This window comes from Belonocnema kinseyi, chromosome 7 (assembly GCF_010883055.1).
Source record: "Belonocnema kinseyi isolate 2016_QV_RU_SX_M_011 chromosome 7, B_treatae_v1, whole genome shotgun sequence".
Lineage (NCBI taxonomy): Eukaryota > Metazoa > Arthropoda > Insecta > Hymenoptera > Cynipidae > Belonocnema > Belonocnema kinseyi.
This window is the reverse complement of record NC_046663.1, coordinates 46657642-46680137: the sequence shown is the minus strand read 5'-3', so window position 1 is coordinate 46680137 and position 22496 is coordinate 46657642. Positions and strand designations below refer to the sequence as shown.

At 32.7% G+C, this 22496-nt stretch overlaps 2 protein-coding genes across 5 annotated transcripts in view; one reads left to right on the top strand and one right to left on the bottom strand.

The window, feature by feature from the left end:
• The window catches only part of LOC117177106 (dedicator of cytokinesis protein 3), a 128001-nt gene that overhangs the window by 81775 nt on the left and 23730 nt on the right, over positions 1 to 22496 (bottom strand). For all 3 annotated transcript variants that reach the window (XR_004467664.1, XM_033367596.1, XM_033367597.1), the window contains exons 2-4: positions 19679 to 19762; positions 19277 to 19470; positions 19053 to 19201 (exon numbers count right to left, since the gene is read on the bottom strand). Coding sequence is in view for 2 of the 3 variants with exons in the window: in XM_033367596.1 (XP_033223487.1) it covers positions 19053 to 19201; positions 19277 to 19470; positions 19679 to 19762 (427 nt within the window). In the remaining variant the exon portion in view is untranslated. The remainder of the gene's footprint in view (positions 1 to 19052; positions 19202 to 19276; positions 19471 to 19678; positions 19763 to 22496) is intronic.
• On the top strand, positions 7904 to 15402 carry LOC117177108 (innexin inx3). 2 transcript variants are annotated; one of them, XM_033367598.1, is made up of 5 exons: positions 7904 to 8070; positions 11940 to 12115; positions 12451 to 12872; positions 12985 to 13380; positions 13481 to 15402. In XM_033367598.1, exons 2-5 carry the CDS (start codon positions 11953 to 11955, stop codon positions 13685 to 13687), a joined length of 1188 nt encoding a protein of 395 aa, XP_033223489.1. In that variant the 5' UTR covers positions 7904 to 8070; positions 11940 to 11952; the 3' UTR covers positions 13688 to 15402. The 2 variants fall into 2 exon arrangements, with proteins under 2 accessions (XP_033223489.1, XP_033223490.1); XM_033367599.1 differs by lacking the exon at positions 7904 to 8070 and adding an exon at positions 8165 to 8465.

The window sequence follows — 22496 nt, the reverse complement described above, 5'->3', positions numbered from 1 at the left end:
CAGTTGCATTTGCCAATGAAAAAATATGAATTTTTTAGAAGACGATTGAATGTTCAACAAGAAAGTTAATTTTCAACCAAGAAAGATAACTTTTCTACCGGATAAGATTAATTTTCTATCAAAAAAAAAAAAAAAAAAAACAGTTGAATTTTCGACAAAAAAATATGACTTTTAAACAAAATAGTTGAATTTTCAATAAAAATTATTAAATTTCAAACCAAATAATAAGAAAATAAAAAAAGATGAATTCTGAACCAAAAATATAATAGCGGACGTTTCAATCAGAAAGAATTACCTTTTGTTATTTATTTTGTTGAAGGGTTCTAATAAAACAATCTGCTTTTAGGCAACCAAAAATAATAAAAAAGGGAACATTTTCTTCGAGAATGGGGTAAAAAGACGATTTATTTAAAAGAAGGGAATAGGTCAAGTAAATGATATCACTTTATTATGAATTATTTAATAAAGCCTGATGGAAAACTCAAAGCTGTTGAACTTGGAAGCAGGAGAACATTTTGAGGTATTTTTAACCAAATATATCTATATTCAATGTCTAGCCACCCTCAAATTTACATAATTCTTAATTGACTCGAAAAACTGCATATGAAAGCTGACAGATGAAATAAAATATTATATGTTGAATAAACGTTCCTCTTCTACCAATGATTAATTATGATATGAGGGATCATTACCACGCAGACAGATTATTAGGTACATATACACACTATACATTTAGTATAGTGCCCGAAAATCTTTATGAAGTCATCATCTTTCGCGAAGAAATCGACTAAAGGAACGTGTTTTAGAACGACTAGTACATACTAATCTCCTCAATTATTCACATTTTTAGTGGACCCATCGTACCAGGAATGAGACGAGCAGTGACTCATCATCGGGGCACCTTGGAAGGTTAGTTCGAACCTGAAGTCCCGAAAGGGCCCCCTCCCCTTTCCCCGGCTTGATGGAATGCAGGTGAGCCCGGAGACTTCAATGCGTGGAGACAGGTTCAGGCAATGTCCGCCGTCTTGGACCTACGCTCCATTCCAAAGATATCGGATGTATTCCTCGTAGAGACCTCCTCCACCGCAACGCGAAACTGGGCCCATGAGGCCCAGAACCGCTGAGAGAAGTTTCAAAGAGATGGAGTCAATTTATTCGAAAAAATTTAGATTTTTGCATATCGTTATCTTTTAGTTTCTTCAACTTAAACATATGAAACAGCCTATCATAATCGAACCAAGTCAAATATTTGCGCTTCAAAAGATTCACCAAATTGCGATTTTTGTAGAAAATTCCTTAGATCCTGTTACGGTCGCCATTCACGCCCACATGACATATAAAAGGTACTTGCCCGACAAGTCCTGACTTGTGCCACACTATGCTAAAGTCTCACCGATATAACCCCGATTATATAGCTTGCGCTTTACGTTTATGGTAACGCAGTATTTAAAAATCCGATACTTTATTGTTGCAAGTCAGTGAATATTATTCATTTCTATTATATTAAAGTTACGATATTTACGTCGATAGAAGTGAGTTACTTGCATATAAACTAGAGCAGCTCATTATCATTGATACGAGAACACAGTAAATCCCACTATCGGATAAAAATTATGCTTGGAGTTTACTGTGAACCGCTTAACACAAAGGTCAAAACAATTTCAAACTGGAAATCGCATTTACATCTATTGTTGTTACTTTATAGCAGATAATTTAATCGCAAATACGTTTTAAAATTTAAAAAGCTTTCCATCTCTTCTGAAATTCATTCATCAACTACTCTCAAGTACTTTCTTGAATTGTTTAGAAAGCACAGGCACACGCTTACCAAGCATCTACATTCTACGTGTTAAAACGTTCATACGCCCTTTAGGTACGATGACCCTCGTATTCTCTTTCCCATAGTCGTACTTTTCAGGCGTGTGGGTAGAGGGAAACTTATTTACGTGATCACTGCCGGAAACGTGTATCAGGAAGAAGGTGAACGACTTACATGTCTTTTCATCTCAGAGACAGACACTTTACCTTTCTTCCTCCCTTAGAGGCAAAATCTAGAACCTAGTCTATGGCCATCGATAAAGGGGGAAGGAGTACAAGCTTGATAAGATTCCCCGTACTACATTGTTCGCCAGTTGGCGTACATTCGTGTAAGTTAGCACCAACACGTACAAATCGCGTCAAAGAAAGTATACAATTATACAATTCAGAAAACTGTTTGGAAGATGCTTAAGAGCCTCATTGGCCTCGTTAGAGTTGGACACACAGTCGAAATGTCAAATAATCGACCTATATGTAATTTCCATAATTGAATTATTCAACTTTTATCTTATAAGTAGGTACTTCAAACAAAACTAGAAAATGGTGTGAACAAAAAAAAAGGGTAAAGGATCCATTTCACAAGAATAGAAGCGCTGATTGAACATAAGTTTTTATCTACAAGGAGAGTCAAAGGACAATCTCGTTCGAATCCATTTGTAAAGAAAATATAGCGGGGAGAACTTGCAAAAATCTAGTCGTGGGAATCGGTAAAACCTCAGCGTTTTCGTCGCCCTCGGCGTCTTGCATCACTAGAAGGGTTCGGTTACCGTTCAGTAGCTACCAACGTTATAATTACTGTTCACCAAAGCTTTCTCGCCAAGTCTCTTTGGCTGCAATACCAGTTTTGTAAGCAATGCAAGTCGACTTTGTTTTATATGTACGTAAGTACACTTTTCCATACCTTTTAAGTCGAAATACGAGAGAGAAACGCGATTGATCAAAACAACTCAGACGAGTGCCCCGTTTATATGATCCTTTCTGTAGAAGAAAGATCGCCATAATCATTAATGACTGATGACTGAGAGGATGATTTTATGCATAGCAAAAAAAATATCAGTGACTGACAATAAAAGAACTATCGATGGAATCAAGGTATTTGACCGTGTGTACCAGTTCGCTCATTGATGTCACGTGTTTTATACAATAAAAGTAATAATTCCATTAGTCTGGAATTCTTCTTTTTTAAGTATACAAGTGGACAAATTATTTTTAATTGTGACCTCGACTGGCTATAGCGAATACGTAAGCGCGAGATACTCCGTAAAAGTTTATTCTTAAAGCATAAACGATGATTTGCTTCTGTACTATCGGTAGCAGTTCGCAATGCGTGCACATTGAGTAACGCTGACCATCCACATATACTCTTGTGTTGCAGCAAGCAGTAAAAGGTGCTTGGTAATAGATGTCAGGGTCAAATCACGAGCCCCACAGTCTCAATTAAACCAAATAGCTCATGATTAAGCGCGCTTGGTCGTAAAGGTCCGGTTTTTAGTGTTACCAGGTTACATGAATGTTTGAACCAAGTATTCAGAACCTTCTTAGCTTTTTAAAAGTAAAAGATTTATAGTGATCATTATTCACACTATCACGTTCTCCAACCTATAACTATCACCCTTGTTTGGTAAGAAGAATATCACTCTCCTCGAGGCTTTTGTACATAGTTTTGCTTCAGAGGTGCAAAATGTGGATTGCATGAATTTATTTACCATATCCAGATTATATTTGAAAACAGCATTGTTTTTAGTTTTCGTCATATGGAATGGAAAACTTGGCACATAGTATAGTCTAGATTCATACCATCAACTGTGAAATTTGATGCTTCTTTTACCTCTCTTTTTCTTTTAAGAGATATCTAGCGGGTTTGTACATTCTGGATTAGTTAGGGGTATTTAGGCTTACAAGAGTGAGGATCGCTGCCATTCATTAAATTTCTTTGGTAGATGATGGTTGCCTCTCCAGTAGCCGGCAACCTCAACCATGATCCCCCTAGCATCGTGCCGCGAAGACGAAACTACAGATCGCAGGCCCTGAGGCTTTTTATACAACAGCAGCAACACCGTGCTACGCCGACTCGACACAAAGAACGGAGGTAGGCGAGAGGGTTCGAAGAATAGAAGGATCGCTGCGGTTGTACTCTTTGGAGTTCCGCTTGGTACCATGACTATGGGATCTGATCCTATGTGAAGAACCGAGAAAGATGGAAAAGGAGGCTGCGAGAGCAAGAAAGAAAGAGCCGGTAAAAGACGTGCGTCGATGAGAAATCCTGCATTATAGCGGCCGTCGCCCGTCTGGGAAACCAAGGCTCGGCCTGGCCACGAGGAAGCGAGAGGAACAGGTTCCCGGCTTGGTTACTGCGTATTCCTCGAGCTGAAAACCTTGGCCCGATCGGCAGAGATGCATCTCGCGACTGGCCCGGCCGAGAGAGAGTGAGAGAGACGTTGTAGCTTTTGCGGCCAATTCGTCGCTGACATGCGGTCTTTCTCGGTCGCACGAACCTGGACACACAATTCCCGCAAAGATCCCACGAATCTTGAGAGCGAGGGCGAGGCTGCGACGAACACCGATCGAGGGACGACCTCCCGCGACGAGTACAAATGCTCGTTAAGATTCTTGACTTTTTAAAGTGGCAGCGATCATCGGATATCTTTACGAAATTTTCACCGATTTCTCAAATCTGCAATGTTGATAAGATTACTTTCTATTCTGAAACCCAACACACAAAATGAGTAGAGCACATGATTTGTTCAATAATAATTCCTAGTATCTTGAGAGCTAGTAAAATGTTGACACAGTTAATTTAAAAGCAAAAACGGCATGACGGCATGCACCCTGTCCTATAATTCAAGTCTTCTTCTCAGCAGTTATATTACTTTTTGCAGTCATTCTGCAATACGTCCAAGGTGAGAGAACTCACTTAAATCATTGCTTACAACAAATATAGCAGCTGTCATTTTTGAAGCTATTGTGTCTGAATTTCTACAGATGATAGCAAAAATAACGAGGATTTCCACAAATAATGATAACTTGTGAATAGACACAAAAAAGAGCATGTTTCTCCCTTTTGTAACAGTGATAATGCCAATGTACTGTAATCGCTAAACAATTCAAGAATGCTTCTTGCACTGTAATGGAAATGATGGAAATTCGAGTTAATTTAAAATTATCAACCGAATGGTTTATTTTTAATTTTTCTCAAAAGAACTCTCGATGAATCGACTTCAATTCGAAGTCAGCCATATAAGATGCCGACTTCGAAGTCGAAGTTCATGGTCACATAGTCCGCAAATTCCCATCCAATTGTTGAGACTAGATACTGTGCAAAATTCCTTTCCAGTTATAATATTTCCTGTCTAACACAAGGACGAGTTAACTCATCTTGCAAAAAATTAATTGCGCCTTTTGTTTTTAAGAATCTTAAAAGTGAAAGCAGTATAGCTGCCTTACTGTCTACTTTTCTCGTTCTATGGATCTCAACGATCGCCTCCTCTCAGAAATCCGTTACACTGTTACTGAAGTTGCTACCGATTTACGTTAGCGCACGGGTTCGATGCCATTTCGTGAATGGCATCGTAATACGGCAGCAGTATGACCATCGTCTCGAAATTGTACGTACTACTAGGGTACAAGCCATCACCCTGGCCCAGTAAGCTGGGATTTTAGAAGTCGACTGTACACCTGGTATCTGCAACCTACGCCCAATGGCGTAAACATACATTTTTGACACAGAAATAACTACAACCATGAACAATATTATACGATACAGGTTATTATATAAATTCCTTTAAGGAAACCTCTGTAATATTGCTACATGAAATCCTTCATAGAATGAAACTGTTTAGGGTTTTAAATATAGTTTGAAAGTATTATTTCAGGAGGCCTGGGCGTTAAAAAACGCACTGACGGCTCTGAAACTTAGACATTATCTAAATAAAGTATTCCAAATTAAAAATCACTTCTCATAAATAAAAAATGTATTAATATTTTCAGTTACGAGGAATCTATTAGTTTCATAAAAAAGGGGTTGACGACTCCAATCAAGAGAAAATTTCGAAACGGGATGTCACGTACACACGAGGCGCTTAGGCGAAATTAAAAAATTTTTACCATCGCTTTTTTGCCGACTTTTCTGCAATTTCTGACTTCTTAGATATGATGTGGACCACCAGCGGTAAAATTTGGTTTTCGTAATTATTTTGCTCTGAGAATAGGTGGGGGGGGGGGGGCATAACTTTATTAGTTTTCGTCAAATTTTTCAGTATGCTAGAAATTTTGAAAAAATTCAAAATAGCGGCTGGTTCAAATTTAGGATAAATTATTAATTTTACCATTTTTAAACGGGAATATCTCAAACTTGGGAAGATAAGCAATTTTAATTTAAGAAACTATAACACAAGCTTCTTAAGCTTGGCCACTTCAATAAATTTATTTTCAGAAACTGTGCAGTAATCGGTGAAAGTCGAAAGTTTTAGAAAATCCAATATGGCTACCAGCCAGCGATATATGTGCTCATTTTTCCGAAAAATGTATATTGTATTCATAGTGCTTGATAATAGATACTGTTTTGAAATATTCTTAATCAGGGTGAAGTTTAAAAATAAAATTGAAAATATTAATTGAATTAACAATTTTAGTTTAATGCAAATTCCGTTCAAAAAAAAAAAAAAAAAAACAAGAATCCAACGACCAAATTGGGACCACAACGAACAAACAAAAAAGCTCCTATTTCAATCTGAAAAAATTTAAAAAAAAACAAAATTTTGGGACAAAAATAAAAAAGAGGTAAGAAAAATGAGAAAGCAACCAACCGCATCCCCGTCCTTCTTTTTTATTTTTGTCCAAAAATTATTTTTATTTCTTTTCAGATTACAATAGAAGTTTTTTGTTTGTTGTGGTCCAAAATTGGTCGTTGGATTATTGTTTTTTTTTTTAACAAGAGCTTGCATCAATTTGATTATTGGACGCTAAATACGATTTTTAATTTGGTTTTTAATGTAATTTAAAGTTCTTAAATTTTTATTTTAGTTTAAACCGCCATCTTGGATTTTTGAAAATTTCGGCTATCACGCATTATTCACTACGACCCAGTTTCAGAAAATAAATATGCATCGACGAAGCACTTGCTTTGTCCATATTAATAAGATTTTTAGACGAAATTTGCGTCCCTTTTGTTTAAAACTATAAAAAATACCGTTTTTTGTTATCTTTTATGGGTCCGCCATTTTGCATATATTTACCTCACACTCTTTTTTTTTTAATTTGACGAAAACTGAGAAAGTTACGTAAATTCCTTATTTTTACACATTTATCGCCAATGATAATAATGGAAAACTTAAAGGAATCCGGTAAGGGTAGATATTAACAAATTAGGCTAAACATTGGAGCAAATCATTTTTTTAGCTAATTGACAAAATTTCGCCCCTGGAAGCAAAAGAAGATTGAGTTCGAAAAATAAAGAACACTCATGGCCTATATAACTATATCTATAATAATGTAATTTACTACGTGAAGCTTTATAACATGGAGTCTTAAGATGATGACGAATTTCGCATACCAATATAAAGCCATAAACCACGATCGTACTACAACTAACTGCAATACTCGCTCGTTTTTTCTAAAGTACTTACACAATGGCTTAAAATCTTACATTATCTCGATTTTACGGGACAAACTGAGTCATTTGATCATATATCACCCACTTTGACAAGTATTTTTTAATCTGCTTGATATAACGAATAAATATTACCAACAAAAGAGCCGCTGATATTTTGTGAATTATAGCATGTGCGCCTAACTAAAGCCTAAAATATCGAAAAATGAAAGAATTATGTTATGATACTTCAAAGGGCGGAAAAGAATTACTCAATCGAGAATAATTGAACAATCAGGTCTTTCATGTGTGTATGAAAATATGATTTCCAATGATAACAAGCGGATAGCAATAAAAAGAACTGTGTAAAGAAGGATGAGTCAAATATTTTCGAATTCAGTGAAGGGAATGTGGTTCCGAAAACCCTGAGTGACTACGCCACTGATGACATTACCGGCAATATGGCGATGGAGAGGCCCCGAGCCCCTTGCCTAGTCAGTCGCTGTCCGGGCCCCGTTGGCGCGATACGCGCCTCATAAACCTAATCCAGCAGCTGTTCCGTCGCCTGTGATAAACGGTTCAACGAAAATTTTGTCAAGATTTTCTTTTCCGCCGCTGTTATTTACAGTGTGCGACGAGTTTTCACGTTGTTTTCAAGAAAACAGGTATGCTGTTGATTTAATCAACAAGTTGTTTGAATTACCCCAAAAAGGAAAAATGTGAGAAAAAGAGATAGGACGCGTTCTGAAAAAGTATAGGTCATTTGTAAGAATGCCGGTGAGACGACGCTCTTGTCCACCTGATCAACTAGTGTGTTGTACCACTTCCGTTATTTTTACGGAGACACATTTTGGGTTCATAAAGTGAATAAAATCCCATGAAAAAATATCACGATTTTTGTGGTACATGATTCTGTGATGGTTGTTTTTATGAGTCGTGAAAAGCAAGTGAAGAAATAATTTTTTCTTTTCGGGAGTGTTTTTCAAAAGCATACGTTTCGGAATACCTTAGAAGATAACGGGAGTTCTTTGTCAAAGGATTGCTCCATGCTGCATCCCAGGTTTGACTTTGCGAAACAATGCCAGTACTCAAACATAATATTTACATTTTAGATTTTGCTCATTCTCAGTAGAAACGATATTATGCGGGATTCAGAGAGAGTAGAATCTTTTCTATAGCAGAAAACGAGAATAAATTTGTGGTTAACCTTGGAATTAAGTCTCTAAAAAGAATAATCATTTTCTTATTCCTAAGTGCATCTTCTTTCGAGTTAGTGAAATATATCATAAAAACAAAAGTAAAGCTTTACTCTAGATAGACGAGATTACTTCTTTTGTATAGCATGCAGGACACATCTGCAGGTCATAAAACCACATTTATGTTCTACATGGTCTGAAAAACGCGATAACGTTTGCAGTTGCACGTGATGTACGAATGGCTCGTTATAGAATGGAAGAACTATTTAATGCAAGAAAGAAATATTTTATTAATTTTTTCATATTTTATCTTCTTATGGCTAAATTCTTATTCTTTAAATAATGAAATATTTGAAATATTAATTCAATCTGAAGAGATTGTGTATCTTTATAAATATTTATAAGCAAGTAAAGGTACAATTATTCGTCTTTCTTAACAAAATCCAGTTCTTTTTATTTGCTCTCACAGCATTTATCCTATCTTTTCTACTTCTACCTTAAGACATGTAGACGAAAGGGATGTGGGGTGAGATGATTGATCGCGTGATTCATAAATTATGTGGAAAATTGTTCTTTGAATTCCTCGACTAGATCCTTTACTCGTGACGAATGGTCTACAGCAAACCCTTTTCTTAGAAGTTACATCCTTTTGTTCTAATATATCATGAGAAACATATGTAAATGAAAATACTTTTCTGAATTAAATAAGAGTTTAAACTTAAATTTTTTTTAAATTTCACTTTCATTTCTACCGAATATAATTGACCAAAAGTCATATAAAAATGTGATAAAAATCAGAGATTGTTGCATAATTCTACAATAAAGTCAAATCTGTCAGCACGAACTGTATATTTGAGATAAAATTCACACGTATATGAGAACTCTCCGCCCGAGAATATATCACAGAGTAAACAGCCCGATAATGCAGAGGCAAATATTCCGCAGACCTGTTTCGGAGATATTTCTCAGTTTGTGTAATACGCATTAAAAAAATCTGGAATTAATGATTAAATAAATGATAGAGCTTTTCTTTTATTTTCATAAAAATATAAGTTATAATTGTATTTATTTTCTGTCTCTTCTCTGCTTGAGTTATAGTGTAAAATAGTAGAAAGTTGTTCTTTCAACAAGTAATCGAGAGAGAAGGTAAAACGAATACAAAATTCCCACGTACGATTATGCTTTCCATACCGCTCAAACCTTGAAAGATTTTTCGATTCGCTCTTTGAGAATGCACTATTCCGAGAAAATTCTGACTATAAAGTAAAATATACGTTTCTTCTTAAGATTCCAACAAAGTAAGCAAGAGGGTACAACGAGAAATACGTAAGAAAATATATCTTCGATAAAGGAGGTTGTATCTAATCGCTATGAATGAGAATAATCAGATAAATTGCGAACATTTGCATTATCGCGGATTATGAACCTTAATTATTTCCGATTAGAATTTATATAATGTTAAATTAATATAGCACATGCTTAGAATAACATCTAATAATTTCCAAAATACTATTTCTAAATACACTACAGCACAATCTATGATCTACACTGAATGAATTAACTCTAAAAAGCCAGAAGCGTCTCCATCCTTTCACCGTACCTATAGCGAGAGATTAGACGTGCATGCATGCAAATTACACTCATACAGCTTACATATCTAATCCTGATACACATTTTCTATAAACGCCTAAATGAGCACCAGGCTCTGTGATTTTTATTCGCACCAATATATTGCAATAGATTATTATTAAATGTAGCCGATTATAATCTTGGAAATTTTAATATTCTTGCCACGAATCGCTTTTTGGCAATGCAAATATTCAAGTACATATTTTACAGTGATATCTTTTCAAATAATGAGGAACAAACGATCGACTTTTGTATATAACTTATGCTATTTTATATCCACTTGTTGATTCCGGAGAACCGATTCAAATAAACGGCGCAACTAGTCCAATTATTAATTGAGAGCACATGTTGAACACACATGCGTATTTTGAGTTACGGGGACCGGTATGTGAAAAAATCGGTATGCGGGAATTGTAAAGTATAAAATTGTTAATGTGAGTATAAAAATGTAATCAGACATTATCGCTTGGCGACGGTTGTCATATGCGTCTATGCAGCAAAATGGTTTGAAATTTCATGCCCGAGGAATCTCCTATTAAGGCCTTGGTAAAATGACGAAATCCTACTCGGTAAAGTTCCATTTCATTAAACGCCTTATACGTGCCTCTTGCCAATTCGTGATTAAATAACAAAATAACGCAAAAGCTAAAAAAACATTTGTATGCAGTGACCGTGACGTCAAAGTCCATATTTATACTATATACTCTCGAAAGTACTGAAAATTAACATTCGAGAGTTAGCAATGTTTCAGGAATTCGCCATTCACCACTCACGCTCTCTAATCAAAAAGTTTAATCTGAAAAATCTTGACTTTGGACCAACTTTTTTCAAATAAATAATTGATCTTAACAATTTATTGTCGCTTTAGATTTTAACAATGCATTGAGCCACTCGCGTTAGAGGTTGACCCCACGTAACAGCACGCGCTCCGCCTGCTTTCAATTAATCAATTAATCTAGAGACTGTCTTGCTCATGTCTCTTCCAGCAGTCATTACTTATTACTCTCAAACTGGTTCAGACATCAAAGCACTGAAATAAGATACTTTCAAGCTTTTTATGTGCAGTTTTTTTTTATTTAAAGAACTTGAAGCTTCTATATACTAATTCAATAAGATCTCCTTCTCAATAAAAATTTCTTCCAAAGACAGTCACGAGATTTAATATTTTTAATGCTAGTTGAAGAGTAGAAAGAAAAGGGAGGAAGCTAAGCTTCAATGTGTCGGGTATTATCGCAATTGATCTTCATACAGGAAGTATGATAAATGATAAGTGACCACGGTCATTTTTTGATTGCTTTAATCAGCTCTCTACACTGCCCAGAATTGGATCGAGATGAATATTTCTGAAGTCAGAGAAAAAATGAAAAGTAATCTTTACACCGATTTCTGAGTAATCTTCCCCTTCAAAAAGAATAGCTTCACGTGGTCAAATTTACCTAATCCCATTAGGTATGTTTACTATGTCAACTCTATTGAATCTTCCTTTGTTTCGATGCGAAAAAATGCAGCTATGTTCACTTTTTTATTACTCATAATAAAAATTTACTTATATTTTTTCTGCACTATTGTTAACCAGAGCCGAGTTCTGAACGGAGACAGAGAACGTGATCTTTAATGTGTTTTTTAAATGATACGCGTCCTCGAAATTGATTTGACTTAACTGTGTGAACTGAGTAATTTGCAACTAATTTTTCATTTTCTCATTCCAGGAAATAAGAAAAGATGGCGGTCTTCGGTTTGATGTCGGCCGTAGCTGGCTTTGTTAAAGTACGGTACTTAATAGACAAGGCTATTATCGATAATATGATATTTAGAGCACACTACAGAATTACTTCTGCGATTCTCTTTGCATGTTGCATCATCGTTACTGCAAATAATTTAATAGGTAAGACCTTTGCTCTTATGTAATATAATTATTGGTATTTTACTTTTCGGAGACACTAACTATTCCTATTTGCTCAGTTAATCATATTTCAGACAATAACCTCCGTATTTGTAATTCTGCATATTCAGCGTTAAATATTTCTCAGTAATCAATCAGTATTTTTTAAATTAGATAAATTGGCAAGCAACGAGTCTCCTGACATTCCAATTTAAAGTCTACAGATTTTAATTGCAAACTTGCTTTGTCCTTTCAAACAAAACTTGTTACCTTCTCCCTATAATAGGTTTCTTCGCAGTAAAATTTCCTTCTAATGCAAGAATTTGTTTTATTTACAGGTGATCCGATCAACTGCATATCCGACAATGCAGTACCTTCGCATGTGATAAATACCTTTTGCTGGATTACACACACATTTTCCCTACCTACGAACTTTAATAAGCCTTCGTCGCATGTGGCACACCCTGGATTGGGAGGTGATACTGGTGAGAAAAGGTATCACTCCTACTACCAGTGGGTACCTTTCATGCTGTTCTTTCAAGGGATACTTTTTTACGTTCCACACTGGATGTGGAAACAATGGGAAGAAGGAAAGATCAGAATGATTTCTGAAGGCATGAGAGGTGCTATGCTTGAAAGTAAACAGGAACGTCAAGCTAGAGCGCATCGTCTTGTTCAATACATTCTCGATACAATGCATCTGCACAACAGTTATGCGGCTGGATATTTCTTCTGTGAGGCCTTAAATTTTGTTAATGTTGTAAGTATTGTTTGCCAACAAGACTATATTCAAAACCACCATTTACTTTAATGACTCTAAATATCTTATGTGTGTATATAATTGACTAAAACTCATTCCTTTCTTTTTTCAGATTATGAACATGTTCTTCATTGACAGTTTTCTAGGTGGAGCCTTCTTCACATACGGAACAGAAGTAGTGAAATTTAATGGAATGAATCAGGAGAATCGTCAGGATCCAATGATAGAAATTTTCCCGCGAGTTACCAAGTGCACTTTCCACAAATTCGGAGCTTCAGGAACAATCCAAAAATTGGATGCTCTCTGCGTTTTGGCTTTAAATATTCTGAACGAGAAAATCTACATTTTCCTGTGGTTCTGGTTCATTATTTTGGCCACTATGTCTGGAATCGCTCTTGCATATAGTACGGCTGTTATACTATTACCTAGTTCCCGCGAATGGATTATTAAAAAGCGATTTAAGTTCAGTACACCAGCTGCAGTTAAATCACTCATAAGAAAAACACAGGTAAACTTTTCACATTTGACTTACTTATGTAAATGAAAAATTGCAAAGGACCCCGCATACAAGGAAAATTTATAATATAATCTTTCTTTCAAATTGTTAGGTTGGAGATTTTCTGCTTCTACATCTTTTGGGTCAAAATATGAACATGATGGTATTCACCGAAGTACTGGATGAATTGTGTCACCGTTTGCACTTAGGATCTAGTAGTGGAGCATCCCCAGCTTCAATGCCATCAGCACCTAGTACTCTGGAGATGTCTCCCATCTATCCAGAAATCGAGAAGTTTGCTAAGGATACTGAAATCTAAGTTTTTTTTTGTGATACTACGGAGGCTGACTCTGGACGCCGTAAGGTCGAATAGAAAGTTTGTTCTGTCAACTAGTTATCCTGCCTGGCTCTACCTGTGCGGAACAATACGAATCGAAAACTAGTCCTTCTCCTGATTTCATTTCTTGGACGAATCATCGATTGCCAGTTACATGGGAAGCACCGAGGTCAAAAAAAAATCATCCACTTACAGTGTCATTTTGCTATATTCTTATCACAAGATCGACAAAGAGCAAAGATTAGGACAGAAAGAAGCACGCACGATGCAATCACGGCTCTCAATGTATAACATTGTACATACATATATCGAATTGCCAATTAATGAAATTCGAAATGATTCTCTGATTAAGAAAAGCGTTGCACGTTATTCTACGCGATAGAAGACACGCATCAAGTCCCCTATTTTTAGGACTTGCGAAAATGGTACAATGTCTTGTCTACTCAGCAATGCAATAACATAAAAGACAATGAGGTTTAGGATAGAGAAGAATTTGGCCAGGTAAAAAAAATGCGTACGGAGTAGCACTTTATACGATTGTCGGCTCACTGCGGAGCGATGGGCTGTGACTTGAATGTTCTGTATGCAACGTGAAATCCAATATTTCTAGGCTTGATAAAAAAAAAAAAAAGAAAAAAAAAGAAAAAAGCACCTAGGCAATATTCCCTCGACAAAAACAATAATTTATGCGTCTTACCTCACAGAATAGCTTTTAGCATACGCGTGATGGTGATTATTAGACAATTATGATTAGGTGGCGCTATTACACGACTAGGACCAATCAATCAAAAGTGCAAGCGAAATTCAATATTTAAATGCAGAGGAGCGAGTCTATCTCTCTCTTTTGACATTGCACAATTCCGTCCAGGGTGTGTAATACAATTTTTGTATTTAACGGTTGTGTACATTCAGAAATTTAATAAATTTCTTGCCCTTTTTAAATCAAAAGACACTGAACCCTCCCCCCCAAGTATTATAGCTTTCTATAGTTTTCAATTACAATCCGAAGAAGCATGTATCCTCTAAGATCATCTGATGTCATGTTTGCATTCAAAGAGCCAAGATAAAAAAAGAAATGCCTGTGGCGTGCATGTTTTAGTTTGTCACAAATGAATACCTTTCATTTCATTATTTATTCATGAATGCTTGCGAATGCCCTGGACAGATTGAAGAACTTTGAAACTTGGAAGAATAGACATATGTTGAGATATAGCTTGAAAACTATTCAATGCCTGTAAAATGCGAACGGGTTGTCTAGCATAATTCTTGTTTTTACACTTTCTATTACAATCTATTTCTTTATGTTTAAAGAGGTTTAGCTTCAGCTGCCGAATAGCCGACGGAATATGTCAACGTGGCTGATTAAAGCAATGACAATTACAATAATGTTGCGATTTTTTTTTTGTAGTAAATAGGTTTTGAATATACATATATGTATAGTTTATACGATCCCGTCCTGAGTGATATATTAAGATAGCCTTTCGAGGAAGAGAAAAAGAAACGGATCGATTAGGTATAATAGTTATCTATGATGTGCCTTTACAAAGTTTAAAAAAAAAATAGGATAATAAAAACTACAAAACGGAAATATATGCTCACTTGTAATAATTTCGCGTGAAGTGAGAGGAAGACTGCAATTTTGTGCAACGCCGTCAATAGTTGTGAAACGTAGGTAAAAATAAAGAAATTTCTTGTAAGCATGTCTCCAGAGTTAATTTTTGAACGAATACACTAGAAATTTAAATCAGTCGGAATTTGTCTGATTAAATTAATCAAGCATGCTTGGACTGAAAAAACTGTAATTTTTACCGACAAGAGTCATTTTAACAGATGAAGCAGTCAATATTTCTGACTAAATCAAATAATAATTCGAAATGATTGATGTTCATTCAACAGAAACTCTGTTGTAACTTCTTTTTCTTTAAAGTGAATTTCACGGTTTATAATTAAAATTAAATTCTTTTTTGGTTCAAATATCAACTATTATATTTTTCTTTGGGAATTATCTATTTTTGTTTAAAATTTAACTACTTGGTTGAGAATTGAACTTCCTTGAACATTTTTTTAATGAAGATTCACCATTCTAGTTAAACAAATGTTGTAAGTAAAAATTTAACTATTTTTTCCTTTTTGCTCGAAAATTCATTTTTATAATTAAAAATTTTAATTTTCTAGATTTGGTCCCTAATGGATCGTTGCTAGTTAAAAATTTAACTCCTATTTGATTGAGGATTCTTAAAAATTAATTTCTTTTTTAAAATTTCATAATTTTAGATGAGAATTAATTTGTATGGTTGAAAATTAAACTGTTTAGTAAATTTTTTGTATTGAAAATTCATTCTTTCAGTTAATTATTAATCAGTTTAGTTGAAAATTCATCTATTTTATTGAAAAAATAAATATGTTCTTTCATATGTTATTTCTGATTGAAAATTAAACTTTTTGGTTGCAAATTCATTCTACTGGTTAATAATTTATCATTTTAGCTGAAGTTTTATCTGTTTGTTTTTTAAATATTGATTTTAATTAATTTTTTTAATTGAAAATTTATCTTCTTCAGTTGAAATTTTTACTTTGTAGTTGAAATTCTCGTTTTTTGGTATAAAATTCAAATTCTTGGTTAAAAATTCATGATTTAAATTAAAATTGATTTATTTTGTTGAAATACATTTTTTTCAATATTGGATTTTTTATTGAAAAGTAATCTTGCTTAGTTGAGAATTTAAGTTTTTGGTAAGAAATTACTGTTTTTTTGGTAAAAAATTCATTCTTTTGATTATTGATTCATGATTTTTGTTTAAATTCACCTGTTTGGTCTAACATTAATTTTTTTTTAGTTAAATATTCAAGTTTTGGTTGAAAAATCCTCCTTTTTGATAAAAAATTCATTCTTTTGATTAATGTTTTAGTATCAAATTTACCTGTTAGATTGACAATTTCAATGGTTTGTTGAAAATTGAACATTTTGGTTCAAAATTCGTCTTGTTTGGAAGAAAATTAAATTTTTTAGTTAAAACTAGGATTTTTTATTTTTGTTTGGTTGAAAATTCAAGTTTTTGGTTAAAAATTCGTCTTTTTCGGTAAAAACTTAATTCTTTTGATTCACTATTTTAATCGAAGATTAACCGGCTTGGTTGAAAATTTCAATAAATAGTTAAAAAAAGGAATTTAAAAAATCCTATTTTTTGTTGGAAAATCCATTCTTTTTATTAATGATTCATCATTTTAGTTAAAAGCTCACTTCTTTGTTTCAAAATTTCAATATTTTGCTGAAAATCTAATTTAATTGTTGAAAAATTAATCTGGTTTAGTTAAAAATTCAAGTTTTTGGTTAAAAATTCGCCTTTTTAGGTAGAAAGTTATATTTTTTGTTGTCTTTTTAGTTCAAAATTCAAGTTTTGTTTGAAAAATGTTTGTTTTTTGGGAGAAAATTTATTCTATTGATTAATAATTCGTCATTTTGGTTGAAAATTAATCTGTTGGGCTGTAAATTTCAATAGTTTATTGAAAATTTAACTTTTTAAAAATTAATCCTGTTATGTTCGAAATTCAAGTTTTGGTTCAAAACTTCACTTTTTGGTAAAAAATTCATTCTTTTGATTAATGTTTCAGTATAAAATTTACCTGTTTGGTTGCAAATTTCAATAGTTTCTTGAAAATTTAACATTTTGGTTCGAATTTCGTATTTTTCGGCAAAGTTTTTTTTTTGATTCACTATTTTAATTTAAGATTGACCGCCTTGGTTGAAAATTTCAATAATTAGTTCAAAAAAATAAATGTTTAAAATCCTCTTTTTTGTGGGAAGTTCATTTTTTTATTAATGTTTCAACATTATAGTTAAAAACTCACTTGCTTGTTTGAAAATTTTAATATTTTGTTGAAAATCTAATTTAATTTTTTAAAAATTAATCTTGTTTAGTTGGAAAATCAAATTTTTCGTTAAAAAAGCGTCTTTTTTGGTCGAAAGTTATATTTTTTGTTGAAAATTCATCTCTTTAGTTCAAAATTCAAATTTTGTTTAAAAAATCTTCGTTTTTTCGAGAAAAAAATTATTCCATTGTTTAAAATTAATCTTGTTATGTTGAAAATTCAAGTTTTTGGTTGAAAATCCCTTCTATTTTGGTAGAAAATTCATTGGTTTGGTTAATGATTCATCATTTTAATTGAAACTTAATCAATTTGTATACAAATTTTGGCTAAATTAAACTATTTTGTTCATAATGAATTTTTTACATAAAAATTCATATTTTTTAGTTTTTGGCTAATGATTTATGATTTAAATTAAAAACTGGTCTGGTTAAAAATTAAAATATTTTGTTCGAAATTGAATATTCAAAATGTAAATTAATCTTGCTTAGTTAAAAATTAATCTTTTTGGTGGAAAATTAATATTTTGTGTTTGAAAATTAATTTCTAAGGTTGATGATTTATAATTTTGGCTGGAAATTTGTCTATTTAGTTAAAAATGGAAGTTTTGGTAGAAAATTCCTCTGTTTTGTGGTAAAAAAATCATTCTTTTGATTAATGATTCATCAGTTTAATGTGAAAATTACCCGCTTTGTCGAAAATTTTAATAGTTTCTTGAAAATTTGATTTTTTTCAAATTAATCTTCTTTATTTAAAAGTTTGCATTTTTAGTTGAAAAATCATTCTGTTGGATAACGATTCATCATTGTAGGTGAAAATTCATATTTTTTGAAATTGAAAATTTAACTTTATGGTTGAACATAATTTTTTGTTTTTAGAAAATAAATTTCCTTGATAACGATTGATCACTTTAATCAAAAATATAAATATTTTGTTGAATATTCATTGTTTTGGGCAATGATTCATTATTTTAGTTGAAAAATTTTCTTTATTGAAAATTAATCTTTTTTAATTGAAAGTTCGTCTGTTTTAGATAAAAAATAAATCATCTTGGTTAAATTTTTTTTTTTATAATGATTCATCAATTTAATTAAAAATTGAACTATTTGTTTAAAAACACGTGTTTTTTGTTTAAAAATTAATTTCATACATTGAAAATGTATCTACTTCATTTTCAGTTGAAAATTAACACTTCTTAGTTGAAAATTCAACAGATTGGATAACTCAATATGATCAAATCGGCATTATTTTTGATGCAGTGAAAATGGACTTCGACTCAGTCACTTTTGATTGATATAAATTTCGAGTGTACTGACTTATAATCTTTTATGTCGACCAAGTACAATCAAAACCGAAAATTTTACAAATAATTAATGAAAATACAAGAAAAATATAAACGTGTTTAGATTATAAGTTTTATTTTGTACTTTTTTCTTATTTGAAGTGCATAGTCGATTTAATGAAGTTACGAATGACTTACCGATTTCCCCAATCCACCTTATTTATTATTTGCAATTTTAATTCACGCGTTTGATCCGTCGTTAGTGTTCCAGCTAAAAGTTGTCTTCTCCATTCCAGTAAATCTTGCATAACTTTCTTTAGCGTACTAAATTTGTAAATTTCTCTTTCCTGCAATTACATATTAAAAATTATGTGTCCTATCCTATAAAAATTTTTGATTGCATTGAATTTCAGTCGACTCACCACATAAAGTCTTTTCCAAATTCCACCCCATTCTCTGAGAACAAGAGTGACCTCTCGTACAACAGGGTCTTCAAGGGGTATAACTGATTCGTAGAGACCCTCATTGTCAATTTTGCAAGGTTTCAAGTGGATATAAGAGCTTGGAAATATGCCCTTTACAGCTCGATTCTTCGTTGAAAAGCCTCGAAACCAACCTACAAGAAAAATACATTTTTAGAATAAAATCTCGTGTTTTTGCTTTTAAAATAAGATGTACCTGAAAATTCAAACGTTAAAATGAAGAAATATTGTTTCTTGGGTCAAACTTGTCTCCCAATAATGTTTTGAATTTTTTATTTGTAAATAAAAAAAAAAATCTTTGAGTACATCAGAATTAAATAAGTTTATCTGCAAATCAAGTACCTGCACATTCTTCTAGGATTTGAACTGTTTCGCCAATCTCAAGCGGCAGGCCATAGCGCGTGTCGCCTTTCCAATTGTAGACGGCTGTAAAAAAAAACAACGATTTCAGATCACGAAAAACTTTTGGAATTAACAGGGTGGCAACTATGTCCATGACTTCCTTAAATTAGATCTTCTTATAAAAAAAGTTGAATTTTCAACCATAAAAGAGACATTTTCAACAGAAAAAGATGACTTTTCTACCAAAAGATGAATTTTCAATCCAAAAAAAACGGATTTTTTATTTAAAAAGAAGAATGTTCAACGAAACAGTTGAATTCTCCATAAAAAGATGGCTTTTTGACAAAATAACTGATTTTTTTATCAAAATAATTAAATTTTTGACCAAATAGTACAAATTTTTATCTAAAACCGATGAATTTTGAATCTAAAATATAATAGAAGATATTTAAAATAAAAAGAATGAACTTTAAAACAAAAAAGATGATTTTTGACAAAATAATTGCATTTTAAACCAAAAAGTAATATTTTTAACCAGCATAGATGAATTCTGAACCAAAATATTATAGTGAGCATTTCAAATAAAAGGAATGAACTTTTAATCAATAAAGATTATTTTTAACGATATAGTTGAACTTTTCACAAAACAACTACATTTTCATCCAAAAAGAACCATTTTTAAATAAAAGAGATTAATTCTAAACTGAAAATATAATATAATAATTATATAATATATTTTTCAATTCAAAGCATTAACTTTCAACCCGAAATAGTTGGATTTTCTTATTGGGTTCTATTAATTTAGTTCTCGCTTAAGCGACAAACCGAGAAAAAGGAAAATTCAACTAATTTTGGTTTAAAATTAAATTTTTTGGTTCAAAATTCAACAACTTTGTTATATAGTCATATTTCTTGGTTGAAAATTCTATTATTTTGTTGAAAGTTCTCATTTTTTTGGCTCGAAAATTAAAGAATTGGATTCAAATTTTTTTCTTTTTTGACTATTATTTAAAATTTTACTACTATTTTGTTCAAAATCCATCTTTTTGGTTTGAAAATTCATCTTTTTCATTTGAAAATTCATCCTTTTCGTTTGAAAATTCATTGCTGACAGCATGAAATATCGATAGGATATCCCATTTATCTCCCAGGATATCCTGGGCATATCCCAAGTGATCCCAGGGATATCACGAATAATATCCTACAGGGCAGAAATCTCGATAACCCTGGAATGCCCCTGAGATATCTCAGAATATCGTCAAGATATTCCATTAATGTTCCAATTTGATATGCCAAGGATGTCCCCAAAATATCCCAATTCTATAATTTATTATATTCCCGGAAATTCAGATATATCTGCTGCCAATAATGTGTATATTAGGGTGGTCCAAAAATGCATGACAACATTTCTTTGCATACTAGAGGGCAACGACCCCCCCCCCCCCCCCCCCCCCCCTATTTTATTCCAAATCCGAAAAAAGAAATTCCGTAATTTTTTATTTCTTTATTTTAACAGGTGCCGGTTTTTACTTGAAGTTTCCCATGTCTGTCTGTCTGTCTGTCTGTATGTATGGCTATATGTATGTATGGCTATATGTATGTATGGCTGTATGTATGTATGTCTGTCTGTATGTATGTCTGTATGTCTGTCTGTGAACACGATAACTTTTGAAAAAATTAATCTATTAAATTTCCCTTTGGTACACTCGTTTAGTGTCCTAAACTAAAGGTCAAGTTCATTAGCCAGCCATTTTGGATGAAAATTCAAAAAAGTGTGCACATTTTGAATATTTTTGAGATCACTTTTTTAAAAATTCAAAAATTCTCTGTACGGTTATTCATAGAATTTAAAAAATTTAGCAATTTATCCCAATGACTTTTTTTGAAAAATCTAAAATTACTAGAGTTAAAACAATTTCAAAATCCAGAAAAACAAACTAAAATGAACAATTTAAGCCAAACAACGCATGATACGAATAAAAGTCTGAAAAAGAAAAACGTTGCTTTTTAAAAGCCCTATAAGATTATGATAACAACTTTTTTAATTTGGTCAAAAACTTGAAAATTCAAAATTTGATCGTACGCAAAATTTTTGAAACCACATTTTTTCAAAATGTAAAAATTCTATGCACGGTTGTTCATAGTACTTCAAAACTTAAACAATCTATCCTTCTGACTTTTTTTTATAAAAAGAAAATTATCAGAGTTAGAGCATTTTGAAAATCCAAAAAAACAAACTAAAATGAACATTTTAAGCCAAACAACGCATGATATGAAAAAAGTCTGGAGAAGAAAAACTTTGCTTTTTGAAAGCCCTACAAGATTATGATAACAACTTTTTTAATTTGGTCGAAAAGTATAAAATTCCAAATTTGATTGTACCAAAAATGTTTGAAACCACATTTTTTCTTAGATTTAAAAATTCTATGTACGGTTGTTCATAGTACTCAGAAACTCAAACAATTTATCCCCATGACTTTTTTCTATAAAAAGAAAACTATCAAAGTTAGAGAATTTTCAAATTTCAAAAAAAAACTAAAATGAACATTTTAAGCCAAAAAACGCCTGATATGAAAAAAAGTCAAGAGAAGAAAAACTTTGCTTTTTGAAAGCCCTACAGGACTATGATAACTTTTTTAATTTGGTCGAGAAGTTGAACACTCCGAATTTTTTATTATTACACCATCAAGCCATTTCCCTTTCGGGGTAGGCGTGGCTCACTCGGCAGGGGAAAGGAGTCGTGTGTGGATGGGATAGAGATTTTTCAGATTGATCCAGAATTCTCGTGCTATTTATGTAAATAACACGTTCGTTCCGC

Coding starts and splice junctions, on each gene's coding strand:
- LOC117177108 (XM_033367598.1), top strand. CDS start 11,953: ATGGCGGTCTTCGGTTTGATGTCGGCCGTAGCTGGCTTTGTTAAAGTA. Junction 12,116..12,450: donor TACTGCAAATAATTTAATAG/GTAAGACCTTTG, acceptor TTTTATTTACAG/GTGATCCGATCAACTGCATA. Junction 13,381..13,480: donor CACTCATAAGAAAAACACAG/GTAAACTTTTCA, acceptor TCAAATTGTTAG/GTTGGAGATTTTCTGCTTCT.